The 18,276-nt window shown below is 41.2% G+C and overlaps 1 protein-coding gene and 1 long non-coding RNA gene across 3 annotated transcripts in view; one reads left to right on the forward strand and one right to left on the reverse strand.

The window, feature by feature from the left end:
* The window catches only part of Kitlg (KIT ligand), an 83,096-nt gene that overhangs the window by 33,231 nt on the left and 31,589 nt on the right, over window positions 1–18,276 (reverse strand). For both annotated transcript variants that reach the window (XM_040754987.1, XM_040754986.1), the window contains exons 2-3: window positions 14,287–14,400; window positions 3,061–3,123 (exon numbers count right to left, since the gene is read on the reverse strand). In XM_040754987.1, coding sequence (XP_040610921.1) covers window positions 3,061–3,123; window positions 14,287–14,400 — 177 coding nt within the window. The remainder of the gene's footprint in view (window positions 1–3,060; window positions 3,124–14,286; window positions 14,401–18,276) is intronic.
* LOC121143301 lies at window positions 3,280–13,834 on the forward strand. Its single transcript, XR_005880508.1, has 3 exons — window positions 3,280–3,939; window positions 5,901–6,031; window positions 13,544–13,834. It is a non-coding gene; the product is annotated as an uncharacterized LOC121143301 (long non-coding RNA).

Raw genomic sequence — 18,276 nt, forward strand, 5'->3', positions numbered from 1 at the left:
TAAAGTATTCAAAAGTAAATGGCCATGATGTACACAATTTATTTGGAAAGCTAATATAAGACATAATTATATAGGAAAAGATAGCCTTGATAAAGCAGATGGATGTTGAAGAAAAAAAAACAAACACTTGAACCTGGATTAGAGCATATTTGAATATTCTTGCAATTACTCTGTATAAGGAAAGGCATTTCCAAAGAAAAAGAAAACTCTGTGTGTGTATGTGTGTGTGTGTGTGTGTGTGTGTGTGTGTGTGTGTGTGTATTCCAGCACCTCCTGGTATATGGACTGATACACACTTTGGAACACACATAGCTAAGTAAGGAGCTTCAGCTACCCCATGTCCATTATTTCTATAGTAACTGCTGGGTGAATGAAAGAGCCAGCAACGTTCATTCAGGTATTTCTAAGCTTCATAGGTTGACGGGAAAATCCTACCCATCCTCCAGTAGTGAAGATTTTGAACTGGTGATTATCAGTAGACTCAAATACTAACTGGATGATCACAACATGCTATTTCTGAGAGACAATCTGCTGGGTTACTTCCTAAGACCCTTGAGGGAGGAAAGTAGACTTTTCCTTTTCAGTATTTAGCTGGTTTTTACAATAAAAGTGAAAAGTAAACAGCATCCTGCCCAGTGCCCAAGGCTGACTTTTATTGCTTTGGCCCCAGGGAATCTTTCTGGCATCAAGTCCCCCTCCACCCTCCATTGTTTAAAGACAAAAGATTAGGCAGCTGGGGCTCTGACCACCAACAAATCACCACAGGCCACTCAACTGGGAAATGCCTCTGGTCTTGGCAGAGATGAACCCTTTAAAACGAAGGTAAAGGCTAAGACCCCAGTTTCTATGCTAAGCCCTCCACACTAGCTTGCTTTTCCTGCCAACGGTGGTGGCCAAGAACAATGTTTCTCAGTAGTTCCATGATAGCATGCCAAGACCAAATAATAGCAGGCTTCTCTCAATTGCAGAAACACGCACAAAATATGTGGCAATCAGGCGACTTTATTTTTACAAGCTTGGCTTTAGCTATCACCAGCCCATACTGAAATTTATGATTTAGCACCATCTATGATGAGACCAGCACAAAATCATCTATTTAGTTATTTCCCGCTCAACACTTGCTTTTGAAAAGAGCTTCAGGGTTGCTTTGAACAAGTCTGGCAATTGCCAGGCTCAAGGGGACTGCAGTCAAGAGTGGGAAGGAGTCTTTATTACCTAGAAACTTCCTTCTAACACTTGGCTCACCACTGTAATTATTTATGTCCCCATTTTCAGTAACCCAGGGTTAAGAGTCAGATGGGTGAGGTGGGGTGGGGTGGGATGGGGGGGTATGCTTCTTAGGTCTGTCATGTTCAAGCTGTAGAACCCTGGTCAAAATAAGTCTGGGCTGTAAATCTCCTTGAGTCTTTCATAAAATATGAATAAGAGTAGTCTGCCTAATTTACAGGCTCTCTCTCACCTTTGTTGGGGGGAGTGACATCCTTTGTTTCGAAAATGAGAGAGAAATGTTACAAAAGGGTTACATACGCTTCTCAGTTTTTATTATGACGTTTTCATTATCTGCTTTTTGTAATGCTGCGGATGGAATCCAGGACCTTACATATGCTGGGCAAGTACTTGAATGCTCAGGGTAGAATTTGTAACCTTGGGAGCACAGGTTCAGTTTTGACTACGTGATCAAATGACTGCATTGACTAATTTTCAAACTGCTATACTTTATGTCTCTATTCGCAGAGAGCTCTATCACCTGAATTGACAGATGGTGGCCGGGCTCAAGGATAGTAGTCCAGCTTGAAGATCCATGTTCTAGGGAGTTCTAAAGAACTTTCAGTAGCTCATGCTAAAATGGTCGCCAAGTAACATGCTAAAATGATTACCAAGTAAAGGAAGTATAGCCACGGTCAGTCTCTTGATATGAAAACCTTATGTACTATTTGAAAGGTGTTTTAAAGAAAGTACTAATATGCTAAGCTGGTTATCATTTTGATTGACTGATGCACAGAACCCAGAAACAACACATGTATCATCAACATGCAGTCAGCATTTGGTATAGGGAAATATGGGCGTTGCAAAGGAGAGAGCAGCCCAAGAGGCCTTAAATTTACTTCAGGGTTACACCAGCTACAGTGAATCGCTGTGCACAGCATGTATGTTGAAAACACGTGACTGAGTTGCAAGCAGTAGCACACAGTATAACAGCATTAATACTATATCTTTTAGTATGGCAAACGTTGAGGTCTTATTAGTGTATAAAAGCATGCAGAGTTACCATACATCTTTTTGGTCTACATAAGTCTGCTGGAGTTTGTCCACAGCCTAGCATCTAAGAACTTCCATCAAAACAGAAAATTCCAGCTCAGAGTAGCTCGTACCACTAAGAGACACTTCAGGGAGTAACGGAGATGGGGGAAGTATACTATGAGGCCGAGTGTTTTCCCATCGGGGAGATACATCTGAAGCAGATACTGTGCAATGCCAACGTGTGACAAGCTCCATGAGGAGGCTATACATACCACATTTATTTCATACTCACAAATTCTGACACTACATAGTTAATAGCATTTTAGTGACAGAGTAGAATTTTTAATTACCACCACATACTTTTATTCAAATATCTATTGCATGGCTAATAAGTCCAGAAATAAAATATTCCATGCTCTTAAATAAAATAGGAATGATATATACACATACATAAACATATATATAAGTAGATATACACACATTTATTATATAGTAGACATTGTCAAGGAAAAAATAATTAGCATGACTTTACTTTCAAGCCCCTTTGGCAGATGTTGAGGGGAAAATGGGACATAAGTTGCTAAGTCTAATGAAGATGGTCTGTTTCCTTTTAGTTTACAGGCCTAAAACACAAGCTAGAATGCCCACTGTTAATCTAGCAATGGCTTGAGGGAAAAAATTTTTAAAAATTGTATAACTCAAAACCTACAGATATCATCTTCAAATCAAGACAAAGAGCAGAGAATTTCTTTAGTGTGGATGATCCCATTTCCCCCATTAGCTACTAAAATACAACTCAGAAATGTACAGATTACATACCAAAACATCCATCCCGGTGACATAGTTGAGGGCTATCATATAGTCATTTGGAAGATTTGCCACCTACAGAGACCAATAAATAAGTAAGTAAATACAAAAGAATTCCTTGAGACAATCCATACATTCCACCTGTCATATCATTTACATTCCATTCCCCTTTGTCATCCAAAACACAGTGACAAAACAAAACCTTTTGAATTCTCAATCTGATCATGGGTGGCTAAGTAGATTCCATACCTGGTACTGGAAACCTAGCCAATTACCCATGGCTAGCGAAATCACGAACCTTGGGGGACAACCTAAAACCACCACTTTATTAATTCTACTGAGTTTTGGAAAACATAACAAGAATCTTCATTTCCCACTATAGCCCCAGAATTTCCCTTCAGGACAACTTTTCAGTTTGTTTCTACGTAAGGCTATTACGCCTTTCTCGTCAGTAATTCTCAAGGCAATAGGTCATGACGAAGAAGGAAACTGCTAGAAGGGCAAGAGGTCTCAAGTCTCAGCAGATGTGCATTTTATCTAACAAGTCCTGCGGGGATGCTGACAAACGCTCAAGCTGGAAGGGTTCCATGTTGACCTTAGGAAGAGGCAAGAAAGCTTCGCGAGGACAAGGCTACTCTTGTCAGAAATGGACATTGGAATTAGAAAGGTTTAGTTTTGGGACAGGACTTGGTTCAGTTACATGGCATGCTTCACCTACCTGGCTAACTTCTAAAGGCTTTGAAAAAACATCCAACATGCTTAAAGCAACAGGCCTGGTATCAACGAACGAATAAGCAATGGGCTGACTGATCATACTAAAAGAGCTTGGAATTAAGCTAAACTCTCTTCATTTCCTTCATTTATAAAACAGATCCAGTTACCTGATACTAGGTAAGTGAATGTGCCAAACACAATTGTAAAATAGCAACCCATGTTCTTTATTGAGAACTAGCTAGGAAACCGGTTTCAAAGGCGCATAATGTCTTTATCCTCTGCTGTCTTCGTTGTTCCTATAGGAAGCTGGGATCACATGCATATTTACAAGGGTAGGTTATCTCCGACAAGTTTTCTATGACATAAGACATATGCTGCTTCTTGGTCTTGCTTTTAGAATCTGAAAGCAATTTGGTGAGAAAACGCCAGTCAAACACAAGTGAACAGAGCAAAGTTAAGATAGTAATTAGTCTCAGAGTGGCATTATTCCACCGCTCACCCGTTTCAGCCTCGGTGGACAAATTTAACAATTGCACTTTCTGCAACATTATGTGATGATTAATAACAAAGGGGTCTAGCAGTTTTCAAATATTCACACGATTCTAGGCACCATACTCTTAAGGGTGCAAGTGGTATTACCATTTCTCTGCCATGGTATCTCTATTTAACAAGTGAGACCTAATCACCTGAATTACGTCACTTGTGGGCTAGAATCCAGGCTTTTCCAGGAATGGAAGATACATTGCTGTATGTTTCAGCTGCACATGGCCATCTAGTGTTTGGCCCCATGTGCACTGGAACAGGCTGTACCCAACAGTCTACATGTCAAATACTACATACTAGCCTAGCATGGTGCCACATGCTGTAACCCTAGTAGCTGTGAGGCTTAGTGGCCAGACAGCAAATCAAATTCTCCTTGTGAATCTCCACCATTATCCATCTTTTACTATTCTCACTGTCAATTGGAAATAAACCTGAGCTTTTGTAGAAGGTGGTGCTGTTTTGGTTATTTTAGGAGTTAACTCTTTCATTCTATGCTTTTTTGTTGTTGTTTATTTTTGTTGTTGTTGTTTTTGTTTTGTTTTCGAGATGGGGTTTCTCTGTATTGTTTTGGAGGCTGTCCTGGAACTCGCTCTGTAGACCAGGCTGGCCTCGAACTCACAGAGATCCGCCTGCCTCTGCCTCCCAAATGCTAGGATTAAAGGCATGTGCCACCAATGCCCGGCTCCATTACACACTTTGATTTTCTTCTCCTCAACCAATTTTCCTACCATGCTTTCATTACTTCATTTGCCTTTCCTATCTTTACCCCAATTTCAAAAAGCAAAGCAACCTAGTCCTTGTACACAAGCCCTATCAACAAAAGACACAGTGTATGCCTTATATACCTTAACAGACATGAGATTGAGAAATTATTTATAGTTCATGATGGACTAACCATGTAGATTACAGTCATTCTACAAGGAACACACAAGGAATGGTAAGCATGCTGAACACAGGTTGCTGAAGAGCTGGTTTATATCACTTTTCAAAGTGGAAATTCAGAATCAGTGTTTAAAAACTTAGGATCAGGGTATACCAAAAGGATAGAGGTAAGGGAGATGCTGGCAGCTTCATTTTTATGAGAAATTAACACACAAGAGTTGACCTAAAGAAACTAAGGAAAGCTCACAGAAAACGTCTATGTCCAGGGCACTAGCATGTCCACTGTGTCAGTGAGAGGATGCAGCTAACACTAAGCTATTTGACTCCTGGTGGGACCAAAAGAAAGAAAGAGACAACTGTATTTGAATACAGCTTTACAATTCATAGTGCGTTCTCATACTGTCACTACTGTAACCCCACGAGACATGCCTTATTAGGCATATCTCACAAACGATGGGGAAGGAAGTATGAGGGTATGGAGGTTAAGTATGGAGGTTAAGTGGCTCCTCCAAGGTCAGAGGTACCGGGAGGACCTGGAGGAAGGAAGAAACCCTGGCTAACTGAGCTGCTGTCTGCCCACCAACCTCCAGTAAAGGCTCTTGTTAGCCCTTGGCTTTCCTTGTTTGCTTTCCAATTACCTTTGGAAGAGAATTCCAAGAACTGAGCTGTAGATATTAATTATAATTTCATAAGTCCTTGTATTACTTTCTCAGCACTTGCAGCATGTCAAACAGGACCAAGAAAACATGAATGACAATTCCATGTCTCTGTGTTTATTGATCTCTGGGGAAAGTTTTATAGAGAAGAGAGAGACTTGAAACTGACAGACAGATGTTGCTTGAAGGTAAGGAGTTTGAAGTTGGGGCCAACAGGCGCAGGTTCTGAAGACAGACATTTACATTGGATGCTCGCCCGCCACCTGCTAACTCAGGTCTGGGAAGTTACTTCAACTACTCCATCTTTCATTTCCATGTACATAAATGGAAATTAGACTAGACTGCGGCTAAAGGATTTATGAGGATTACATAATTCATACTAAGGGCTAGCTGGGCATGGCGATGCATTTGTGATTCTAGCGCTTTGGGAGCTGAAGCACAGGGTTAGTTATGAGTGTGAGACCCCAGAGATACACAATGTGTATGCAGCCCTCCTAGGTTACAGGGCATCAAATCCACAGTGGAAGAAAGGAAATGGTGAAAAGAAACTAAGGAGGGAGGGAGTGTAGGAAGTGCTTAGACGTGGTGTATAGAAGAGTGCACTGAAGTTGGGGAATACTGCATACAAAACTATCATATGTAAGTGAAGGACTGAAAAGCTTGTGGTATATTTGAAGGACTGGATAGAAAACAGACGTTGAATTAGAGACACGTTAGAGGGACAGCCGAATACTGGGCAAACAGATCCCTGTGAGAGACAGCACCACTCACTGGGAACAGTAGCCCTTAGGGACATCACATTATCTCCATGGGCTTTCTATTTTGTATGTGAAAGAGGATTAAGTGGATAATTACTAAGATTAAGTCTGGTTTAACTTTCTGGCAAGCAGGGAAGGAAAGGGGCAGTAAATTCAGGATGAATAGTCTAGAAGTGCAAATGGGAAAATGGAAATGTCGGAGACCAGCAGATCGTTACAGAGACACTAGGGATGTGGTGGACATCTGTTCAACATTTACACACAGAACGGAACTCTCTAGAAAAGCAGGAGCTAAAGCTAAGTGCTGGTGTGCACACCTGTGGTCCTAGCACTTAAGAGGTCAGGATAGGAAGATCAGGAGTTCAAAGTCATAGATATAGACTACATGGAGGGATGGCTAATTCAAGCCAGCTGGGGCTACCTGAAATGCCACTGGAAGAAGAAAAGATAGAAGAATGAAGGAAGAGAAAGAGGGAAAGAAGGTGAGCAGAGGGAAAAGAGAAGCAGGAACATACATGGCCTGGATTCTCCAGAAGTAGCATGATGGTGGTAGGGACCACATGCACTAACTGTACTAGAGGGAATCATTTGCAGTCTTCCTTGGACAGCTGAGGATTGACCACACTCAGTGACATAGGAAAAAAACAGCAAAGGTGAAGAGTTTTCGGAAAGGCTCAAAACTTTGCCAAGAAAAAAAGTCTTGGCAAGGCAAGCTGGCACTGGCTGCTCACCAGCCCCTGCAGGTATTTGGACTCAAGAGAAAAGAACACAAAGTTGGTACACTTAACTCCATCTCTGGGTCACTGATCTAAAATGCCTGGCTCTCATGACTCAAATGCCATCAAGGTCCCTAAAAGTCATGCAATCAATGGGTACTTGGACATCTGTGACAAGACCCTAATGGTCTCAGTGTTTCTTTCAAGTTCACAGTAGTGACTCATGGTTTCCTTGGTACCATCTATGCAATGTTTTCCTTTTCTGACCTCTCTGGGAAAGAAGGTCATCTTTGGTCTCATCAGAAGCAGAGATGTTTAAGAATCATGGCTGAAGCAGAGAATTCTTAACATGTCCATCTCAGTTTGGTCAGCTTTCTCTAACGTAGTTTTTGGTTTCAGTATACTTCAAGAAAAACACTTTTTTGGTGTCTTTAGACAACTTTTCCCCCATAAATTTAATTAACTAGATCAGCTACCATTAATTTTTCAAGGGTATCTGTCTGGGTGATTTCAATTATCATTTTAAAAACTAAAATGATGACTTCAGAAAACTCCCCTTGTCCCTCCTTTCTCTTTCCCCCCCAACATATGTGTACATGTGTGAAAGGTAGAAGACAGTTTGTGGGAGTCAATTCTCTCCTTCCTCCTGGAGGTCCCAGGGTTTCGACGTAGGTCCTCAGGCAAACATCTTTGTTCACTAAACTAACTCAACAGTCCCTCTTGCTGAGATTTAATTGTGAAAGGTGGTGGGAACATGTGGGACCTTTAATAAGGGGTAGCTAGGATTCTGTCCTTAGGAATGTGGGTTGCTCTCTTGACATAATGTATAGATTAATGGGCTATCTCAAGAGTATGACTGCCATATAAGCCAGCTTGACTAGGTCTTAGCTTTGCTTTCTGTGTCATTTCTCTGCCTTAGGACTCTGCAGACAGAATACAGTCTTTGACTTGGACCAAAGCTATGAGCCAAATTTATAACTCCTCATAAATGGCCAAGTCTGAGATACTGTGCTATTAGCAACAGAAACAGAATAAGATACATATATACCCCTTATGATGATTTCAGTTAAGTTATAGTCTTATAGCTTCTAAATGTAATAGCTTCCAGTCACAATGAGAAAATGTGGTTCAAGACACAAAATTTGTTGTCTTACCCTAGTAATTCACAAACAACAGCTGAAACATTTACCACAGGCTACTGGCAAAGCCTTATCAATTATGAATATCAATCTACCCCAAGAAAAAATCCTTTGAGAAAGACAAATCATGATTTAGCAGATATTCAAAGATTAAACAGACCAGGTAAAAAGAACTAAAAATGCACATTTAACTAAGTTCTCCCAAATGAAGGGAAAAGACTACCACAGATGAAGACTAGAGAGAAAAGATAGGAAGAATCCCCTTGAACGCTCTGAATATTTGGACACCTTCCTACATTAGCAGTGACAAGCATGAAGCACTATATCCCGATTGTCCATAGAAGTTTTCAAGTCCCTCCTTTTCCCGAGGACTCGACTCTTTCCTTGGGTAGGTCTGGGTTTGCCATTTAAAACAAGTCTTGCAACTTTTTTCAAAAACAGAGCAAAATGTTCTGTAAATAGATGGACTATTATGCTAAGTAAACATGCCAGAAGGATTTCAAATAAAAGCTGTGGGGACCATAGAGGCAGTACAAAATGTCCAAGAAGAAATTAAAAGAAAAAATGTAAAGCTATAAATCATGTGCTCATAAGGCATGAGAATGACCCAAGCAAACATTTTTTAGGTCTGTGGGCACAGTGCAAGTTGTCACCTACTGTAAGGACACAGCTGGCAGAGTGGACAAGGGAATGATCTCCACTGGAGAAACAGCTGTGAGCCCAAAGCAAAAACATAGTGAGAGTCACGTTCTTTCCGTCACAACAAATGCACCAGGGTTACGCCTGCAAAACCTCTTCTTCCATACAATTCCCTTTGGTCTGGGCATGTTTGATTTATTCTAGGTGGTACAACCTAATGAGGCTTCATTGCAGAATAAAATAATAGAAAGCTCAGAAGGGCTGCCAAATTCTCTAGTCATAATAGATCTTCCTGACGCCCCGGACTTCTCTGAGAAGTGAGGAAAGCTCCCTCAGAAATGAACACAAAGGACAGGAAAGTACAATTTAGAGTTTGAAATGTTAAGGATTCTGTCATGCCCATATTCCTTACTTCAGCATTCAGAAAAGTGAATCCTTGAAGGGTCCAGCAGTCTGCCTATGGACAGATGAACAGCTATTCAATGGTATTCAAACTATCCTGTGTCCCCACCTTCTACCAGTTTGCTGTGCCCTGCCTTTCTTTAATAGAAATTCTGCAATTTTGTGCAGGACCTCCCATTGGAAGGAATCAGGCTGCTGGATTAGCACAGGAAATGCTTAATTTTACCAACACACACATACACACACACACACACACACACACACTCTCTCTCACACACACACACACACACACACACACACACACACACGCATGAAACAAATCTACATAAGCCTGTGGCTAAAAGTAGCTTCCGGTGAATTGCCATCGGCTTTCACCCTCTATTCTACTTTGTAGCCTAGCAAGCCTAGGCCCACACGCAGGAGTCACACCCCAGCACTTCTGTAGTGGGGTCCACACAGCTGCCCTAGAGACTGGTGGGGCTGTTCTGTTCTAGACTACCAATTCTGGTGACAGCAGTGGCTTTTGAGCAATCTTTCAAAACCTCGCCTACGTCAAGCCAAGTTTTATCTGGAAGCACAAATCTCTAAACAAAAGTCAAAGGTCTTGGTGGCTCTAGGGACCACTGACTGCTACTGCTCCTGAGGGCACAGGAGAGGTTAAGGGCCCCAGAGCTGCGTTTCACCTCTCCTACACTCCAGTTTCTTTCTTGTTTGGATCATCTTTACATTCCCTCCTACATCCTGTACACCACCACCACCACCATAAATGGCTGAGCATCAGAACGTGCTGGTCCAGACACTCTCCTAATTTCAATTCTCACAATCATTTGATAAGATTAAGCACAATTAACTTATTGTAAGTGGCAAGAAAACTGAGGCGGAGAGAAACTGTGATAATTACTGGTTTAAAAAAAACCCTACCTTATTTAATATCTCCCACAAAACTGAGAAGTAGAACCTGAGATTTAGAAAGGTAATTACCTATCTAATGTTGCAGTTCTCTCCTCCCATATGGGGTCCCAGGCATAGAACCCGGGTGGGCAGGCTTGTCAGTAGGTGACTTTACCTGCCAAGCCATCTTGCTGGCCCTGCTGTTGGTTATTTATTTATTTTTTTGGTACAGGTACAGTGGGGCACTCACACTGTAATTCGGAGAGCATATCTATCAAACTTGATCAATAATTCTCTGTGCTCAGGGGTTGTTTTATACATTTTAGCTTCCTTCTCCATAAAATATAGGCTGTGAATTGTATAGGTCTTAATTCAGTTACAAGTGACCTTACTTGACTTATTTTCAAATGTCTTAATATAAAATGTCCAAGGAAGCACTGATTTCACTAGAGGAACTCGTGGATGTTTTCCCAAGTCAAATGCTGGAAGTCAGAAAACTTTTTCCCCCTTTTATTGAGACAGCGTTTTTCTCTGTGTAGCTTTGAAGCCTGTACTAGAACTCTCTCTGTAGACCAGACTGGCTTTTGGCCTTGAACTCACAGAGATCTGCCTGTCTCTGCCTCCTGAGTGAGTGCTGGGATTAAAGATGTGTGCCACAATCACCCAACTATTAAACCTTTTTTCTTGTTCAGTGATTTTTAACATTTGTGCTCAAAATGAGAAATTATATTTTACTGTCAATATTAACAAGTGCCCCTTTCCAAGCATTTCTTCTTTCCTTTTTTTCTCAGCTTCTTAACGTATTCGGAGTTTTTCTTTTTTTAATGTATCAACTTATTATTATAAGGTAATACTCGGCAGACAAAGACAAGAACAGAGAGTCTTGGAAGGTATTTGTAATACCCACCTGTGCTACTTGAAAATACCACTTTGACATTTACAAGAAGTGGTGTTTACTAATTCATTTGCAAGGAATTTCTCTTAAGCATTGCATTCATCATCATACGTTCAGCCTGTGGTCGGATATACCTCATCTTCCGACAAATGGACCACCTGTTTTTAAATGTATTTCATTTTGTGTGTATGGGTGTTTTTACATGTCTGAATGTTTACCTCTGCACCATGTGTATGCCTGGTGTCAAGGAGGTCAGAAATGGGCATTGGATCCCCTAGAACTGGAGTTACAGAACCCATGTCTTCTGGAACAACAGCTGGTACTATGGACCTCTGAGCACCTCTCCAGCTCGTGACCACCTATTTGATATTTGTGGCTCCCCAAGCTTACTCTCAGCAGCCACCAATATAGTAGCAGGGTTATTTTCTAGTGACCTACTTTAAAGCATAAGTTAGAGCTTTGTGTTAACGGATATTCTTAAAATCTGTATAATGTAGAATCACTTGGAGATAAGAATTGGGACTGAATATACAACAAAGATAATGACCTTTTGATTGGTTTAAAATTACTATTTATTTATCTGTCTATTTATTTATTTTTGCCACATTCATTGTTGAATCTATGGCATCGAACATGGAAGTTTTCTAGCCCTGAGCTGCACCTTGAGCTTTTGACAGAATAGGCCGTCTAGAGCAAGCTGTTCTGAAACCTCCTTGCAGAACTTCATGAAAAATGTAGGTGCTGGACCCTTTCCCAGATGTACTGAATCAGTTCCCTGGATCAGGGCCCAGTGTTTCATAAGATCCTCAAGCAATGGTGATGTGCATCAAAGTGCAGCCTGTGCCTTCTACATTCACCCAATGACACTGGATGATGATGACTGTGAGGGTTTGCTTTAATCATCAACTTGAGGCCACGTAGATTTACCTGGGAAGGGAGTCTCAACATGAGGTTGCTTTGCAAGCATATCTGTGGCAGGCTATCTTGGTTGCTCCAATTGGAGGGGAAAGACCTACCCACTGTGGGTGGCACCATTCCCTGGACCATGAAATGCCCACTGTATTAGAATGGAGGAAGTGAACTGAACACTGGTATCTATGTACTAATTTACTGCTCTCTGCTGACTGGGGGTGTGATGTAACCAGGAGCTTCAAGTCCCGGCCATCTTGGCTTCCCCTCAGTGATGGACTATAACTTAGAATTCTGAGCCAAATAACCCCTCTCTCTAAAGTTGTTTCTGTTACTCACAACAAAAACGGAAAGGAAAACTAGGACAATGAGCCTGGTGGCATGGATTAAAAAAGATCACAACTTTCATGAGGCCAGGCTAGTCTACAAAGGAAAGTCTGAATTCAAGAAATGAAGCAAAACAAAACACACACATACAAAAGAAAACAACAAATATCCCAAATACTTGAATTTTGTGCTGGCAATGCATGTAACTCAATGATAAAGCACTTACTTAGCAAACAGAAAGCCTTAATACCACATGTACCATTCCGAACACATAGGGTGGAAGGGTGGTTCAACAAATTAACATCTTCTATTGATATACACAAAGCTTAGAAAAAACTTAGAACATAGACACAGATCCTCTTTTTAATATCTCTTGAATTGCCAATTAACAAGAGACTTGAAGAAAAGGACCATGCTCTATGTTTCCAAAACTACTTCCTCCTCAACCCCATATATCTGGTACTCAACACTGAGCTGGAAGGCCAATAGTGGTATTACTTTGCTCATTAGACTTTCAAGTGAAACATGCATACACTGTCAACTGTTTTATGACTTTCAGCACTAGGGAACAGACTCAGGGCCTTGTGCACACTGGGCAAGAATGCTTTTAAATCTGGAATGTCTTGGCATGCCAAGGAATCTGCATAAATCGTGTGTGTTTGTGTGTGTGTGTGTGTGTGTTTCTAATTATTCACTGAAGCTAAATTAGCCAAACCCTAACTACAAAACTCAACTTCTATTTTCAAGTTCTGTTATGAACAACAACAACAACACACACACACATACACACACACACACACACACAATCAACCCATAAACCAGCAATGTGTACCTAAAGATGGAACTTCCTCTGTTTCATATTCTAATACCAGCAAGTGTACTTTATTCATTTTCTCCACATAACAACTCTTATTTCTTCCCCTTTCTTGTACCACCTATGTTGTCTAGCTCATTTTTAAATAACCGAGAGACCTTAGCCACGAAGTTAAGGAATTTTCACTCAATTTGCTTTTCTTTCTTTCAGGTCATCATATAGAACTAGGCTGTCATCCACCTTATGATTCTCCTGTCTCAGCTTCTTGAGTCACTGAATGTGTACTTCATCACGCCTAACTCAAATTTTGATGATACTGAAATCATAATACGCCGCCCAAGTTAAGTATAAAGCATCTCTCCTAGGTCATGAGAGTGCATCCCAGCTGTGCTTTGCTCTGACTTGAGTCTTGACAGAAGCATTGAGCAAAACAAAGCAGGAGGCCACGCCACTCGTGTACAGAATGACTTTTGCTAAGGGAAGGCCTCCAATGTGACAAGCATGGAGGTGAGTAGTTTTAGGGCATGAGAGAAGCACTTCTTGCTACATTCACTGGGAGCAAATCTCTTGCCACACATGGTAACCTTTTTGCTGATAGGGGAACATGGCCGTCACAGGTGTCCTGTGGCTAAACTTCCTACAAGAGTAGGGAGGCATGTAGCAGACATAGTCACACAGGAAAATTCACTCAGCAGATAATGGGGAAAAGCCAGCCGCTGTCTTTGACTGAGGGGACTAGACTAGCAAAGAGCTAAAGTCTGCATTGGTGATCAGTGGGCCAGTTTTACAGACAACCTCTCCAAGACCAAAGCATCTCTCACATGCTCTGTAGAAGCCCTTCAAACTTACACCATCCTTCTTTAGAGAACTATGAACTCAGGCAGGACTGCCCCAAGTCTATGGTCAGCAAGCACAGGGAAGAGTTGTAGCTGCCCAAATTGTTCCTTACTTACCAATTTTGTGATGTCTTTTACATTATCAGTCACGGGATTCCCGCAGATCTCCTTAGTTTTGACGAGAGGATTAAATAGGAGCAGCTGAAGATAAATGCAAGTGATAATCCAAGTCTAAACAAAAACAGAAACATTTCTTGGAGCCCATTGGTTAAAATTCCATAATTATGCAAACCAGTAACCACGTTATACCATATGTGGTAAATGCAAATATACCAGCGCATTTTCAAAAACCTGATGGCTTAAACATAATTAAATGTTAAGCATTCAAGCTGCTCTCAGCAACCTTAAAAGAAAAAGAGCAACAACAACAAAATACTTCTGGATACAATCCTGATTGAATTATTCTTTCAATGGCTTTACTGTTACCTTCTGTTGTAAGCTTTCTACAGTCAATTTCCTAATAGCAATTAGGAATGAACTTGTAGCAACATGTGGGGGAATCATCACTTAGTGGGGAGGAATGATCTCTTAGGGGGACCTCAGAAAAAGTAGGAATGCATGAAATTCATACCCTAAGGCTGAAGGGAACCACTTTCCTTTTAAATGTAGACAGTTTGGCAAGCAGGAACACAACCTTGAGAGGGACTTTCATTCAGACCTCTACATTGGCACACCACGCCACAGTGAGGCTTCGAGTGTCCTTAGATGGGAGGCAAAATTTAAACTCATTTCTAAGACAAGTGAACTGCTGTGTGGACTCAGTTTGTTAGCCACTTTATAGGGAAAACATTTCCTTAGCCAATAGTTAAATATTTCTTAACTCTGATGGAAAATTTTCTCTCCCTCTCTCTCTCTCTCTGTTTCCCTTTCCCTCTCTCTCTCTCCTCCCTCCCTCTTTCCTCTTTCACCCCGTGCCCCTCCCCACTTCGTCCCTCCCTCCCTCTCTCTTCCTCTTCTGTCTCTCTCTTCCTGCCTCTCTGTCTGTCTCCCTCACCTCCTCCCTCTCTTTCACAGACGCGCGCGTGTGCACGCTCACACACACACACACACACACACACACCTAAGAAAATAACACCTTTCACCATGGATTAGTTATTTTTATGCACAACTTGTTTCTCTTTCTTACAATATATCATAGAATTTTCAGAACTTAAGTATCTGATTCGCCTTTTTTTTTCCCTCAAGCATCTATGAAACACACACACCAGTGCCTTGCATACAAAAATCCCTCAATGTGTCTTTGCCAGATGAATTCATGACCAAGACAAAAAAAAATCTATTTTAATTCTCTACTCCAGTAACCACTTACTGAACAAGTGTCAGCAGGCAGTGTCTGCAGCAGTCACCGTGGAAACAAAGATGATGAAGATGTCCTTGAAACGCTGAGGCAGGTAAATAAATAATACCTCAATCCATGACAAATGTTTTGGGAACACAGAGAAGAACGCAATTAATCAGTTAATCATAAGGGGAGACAAGGAGTAAGAAGGCAGCTCCAATGAAACCACTGAGAGAGAAAATGTGACTCCTGTTAGATCCGAAGACACAAGGACTTTGTAAACGGCGATAAAGAAAGAATGGCCATTGCAGAATAAATAAATAACCGAATCAAAGGCATGCGAAAGCATTTAAAAACACATTAGGTCTTTTGTGAACTAGTCATCTGCGGCATTTTAAAAGTATACAAAAACACAGGTGCCCATGACTAAAATCTTCCCTACTTCTGTAGCTTGCCACATATTAAAAGGAAGTGAATTATCATTTTCTAAATAAATATCTGCACACTGACACACTGGACCACATGACCATCTTCATGTCACTACAATAGCTCTTTGGTGGATGTAGTGGCTTACAAATGGAATTAAAACCTCTTCTTCTTTCACTACTTGGGGTCTGCTTTAGCAGGATTCATACTTTAGTTTACTTAGGGCTACTCTGAGCACTGTGGGGACATACTCTCATTATACCATCTCCCTTAGCCCATAGCTAAGACCAGATTGTACAAATGACCTGCCTGGGGATCCCTGTGTGGGGCAATAACTTGGCACACACATTTCTGCTTAATATCACAGCTTTCCTTCATGGGTATTTATTGCATTATGCCTTTCTCTTATATTGCTGATGATGAGATGTGACTCCCCCTGAAAATTATTTCTCCAAGGCCCTTTATCCTGATAAGATTTGGGAAGCCTCCCTAAGGACCTTGGTAACTGGTCAACCTGCCAACCTCTCCAAGAATAATGTTCATACTGTAGGTCCTAGTAAACATGGAGGCAGAAGATGTTTCTTGTCTTTACCATGCAGTAAGTATGTCTGGCACTGAATGAATAAAAGTTGCAAAGAGAGAGAGAGAGAGACAGAGACAGAGAGGCACAGAGATAGAGAGAAATAAAAATTTCTCATTTCATTCAGTGAATAGTTACTGGGTGCTTTATTGCGTATATATCATGTGCCATGCTCTTGATACTAGGTATACACTGAAAAGGCAAAATACCTCTTCCTCCATAAACCTCACCTTTAACTTAGGTACATGAACAAAAATCAGGAATGAAACTGTATTACATATCCTGTTATAAGGACTTAGGAAAAAGAATCATTAGAGCCAGGGAAATGGATTGGTACTAAAACCATTAAAATGAGATAATTTGAACTGAAAAATCACAAATAGGCATGATTTCTGTAAGAAAAGGCCTAGGTATGGGACTCAATTTCAATGGGCCCTACTCTGTTGCACTTCAAAGCTATTGTGGTCTTTACAGACTGAAGGTTTGTAACAAGCACATAGTGATGGAGTCTATGGGTGCCAATTTCCCACACCTCTGGTGATCCTCAGCATTTTTACCAATAAAGTAACTTTAAATTTCACTTTAATGTGTACAAGTGTATTTTCTGTATGTATATCTGTGTACCACATACAATCCTGATGCCCACAGAGGCTAGAAGCGGGTGATAGACACCGTGGAACTGGAGTTAGTAGACAGTCTGTCAGCTATCACATGGGTGCTTGGAATCGAACCCCTGGATCTTCTGAAAGAGCAGCCAATATTCTAGGGGCACTGAGCCCCCAGTAAAGTGTTTTACTTCAGCTGTGCATACTGTTTACTTAGACATAATGCTGTTACATACTTAGTGGTATTCAGTGTAGTGTAGACATGCATGTTATAAGTACAGGAAAACCAATGACTTAGTGACTTTCTTTACTGTCATGATAGTTTTTGATACAGTGTCTGGAATGGAACCCACACTATCTCCAGCTTCAGAGAAAAACTCAGGACAGGCAGCAAAGAGCAGATACAGCTGAGCTGAAATCCCACAGCTTCCAGACCATCTCTAATGTCTGCAAGTCACTCCATACTTGGTATGTGCATGACAATGACAGATTACAGCTATGCAGGTCAGCCCCTCTAGCTATAAAGTCCCAGTTCAGTGGCCCTTTAGAGACCCTGAGAAGCGTCATCCTTCTACCAGAGCATTTAAGCACTAGTAATACTTTGTCTGCTACTTAATATCTTTAGCCATATTCTCTTGGATGAAATACAGACATGCTACGTGCATATTTTGAGTTCATGTGTTTGGAAAAAAAATTATAGGGAGGACCAAATTCCCTGGCATCCCTGAGTCTAAAGAGACCATTAGAGCTAGCCTTTACCTTCGTCCTTCCAGGACCAACATTTTAAACGCAGAGACCAGTGGGTGCCTCCTGGGTGTTTCCCAAAGGACTGGGTGAAACTAAAGTAGTTCCCTTAGACATCTGTGGGAAATCGCTGCTAAAGACAAAAGAGGATGCCAAGTCCCGAAGGTATACTGAAGGGATCATGTTTATTTAAAGAGCTAGAGTAAACGGGAGAGGCAGATGGCATCAGAGAGGATTGGGGAGGCAAAAATCAAGGGTATGTAGTCTTCAGTCCAGTTTTACTGCGAGTGGGACAAGATTCATTGATGACTGAACAAGATTCATGGGAGGGATATGAGCAGACTTCACATGAAAATAAAACAGGAGTAAGTTAGGTAAGGGGCTAGGGGTAGAGTGCTTGTTAACATGCCTAA

This window comes from Mesocricetus auratus, unplaced genomic scaffold, assembly GCF_017639785.1.
Source record: "Mesocricetus auratus isolate SY011 unplaced genomic scaffold, BCM_Maur_2.0 Super-Scaffold_100011, whole genome shotgun sequence".
Lineage (NCBI taxonomy): Eukaryota > Metazoa > Chordata > Mammalia > Rodentia > Cricetidae > Mesocricetus > Mesocricetus auratus.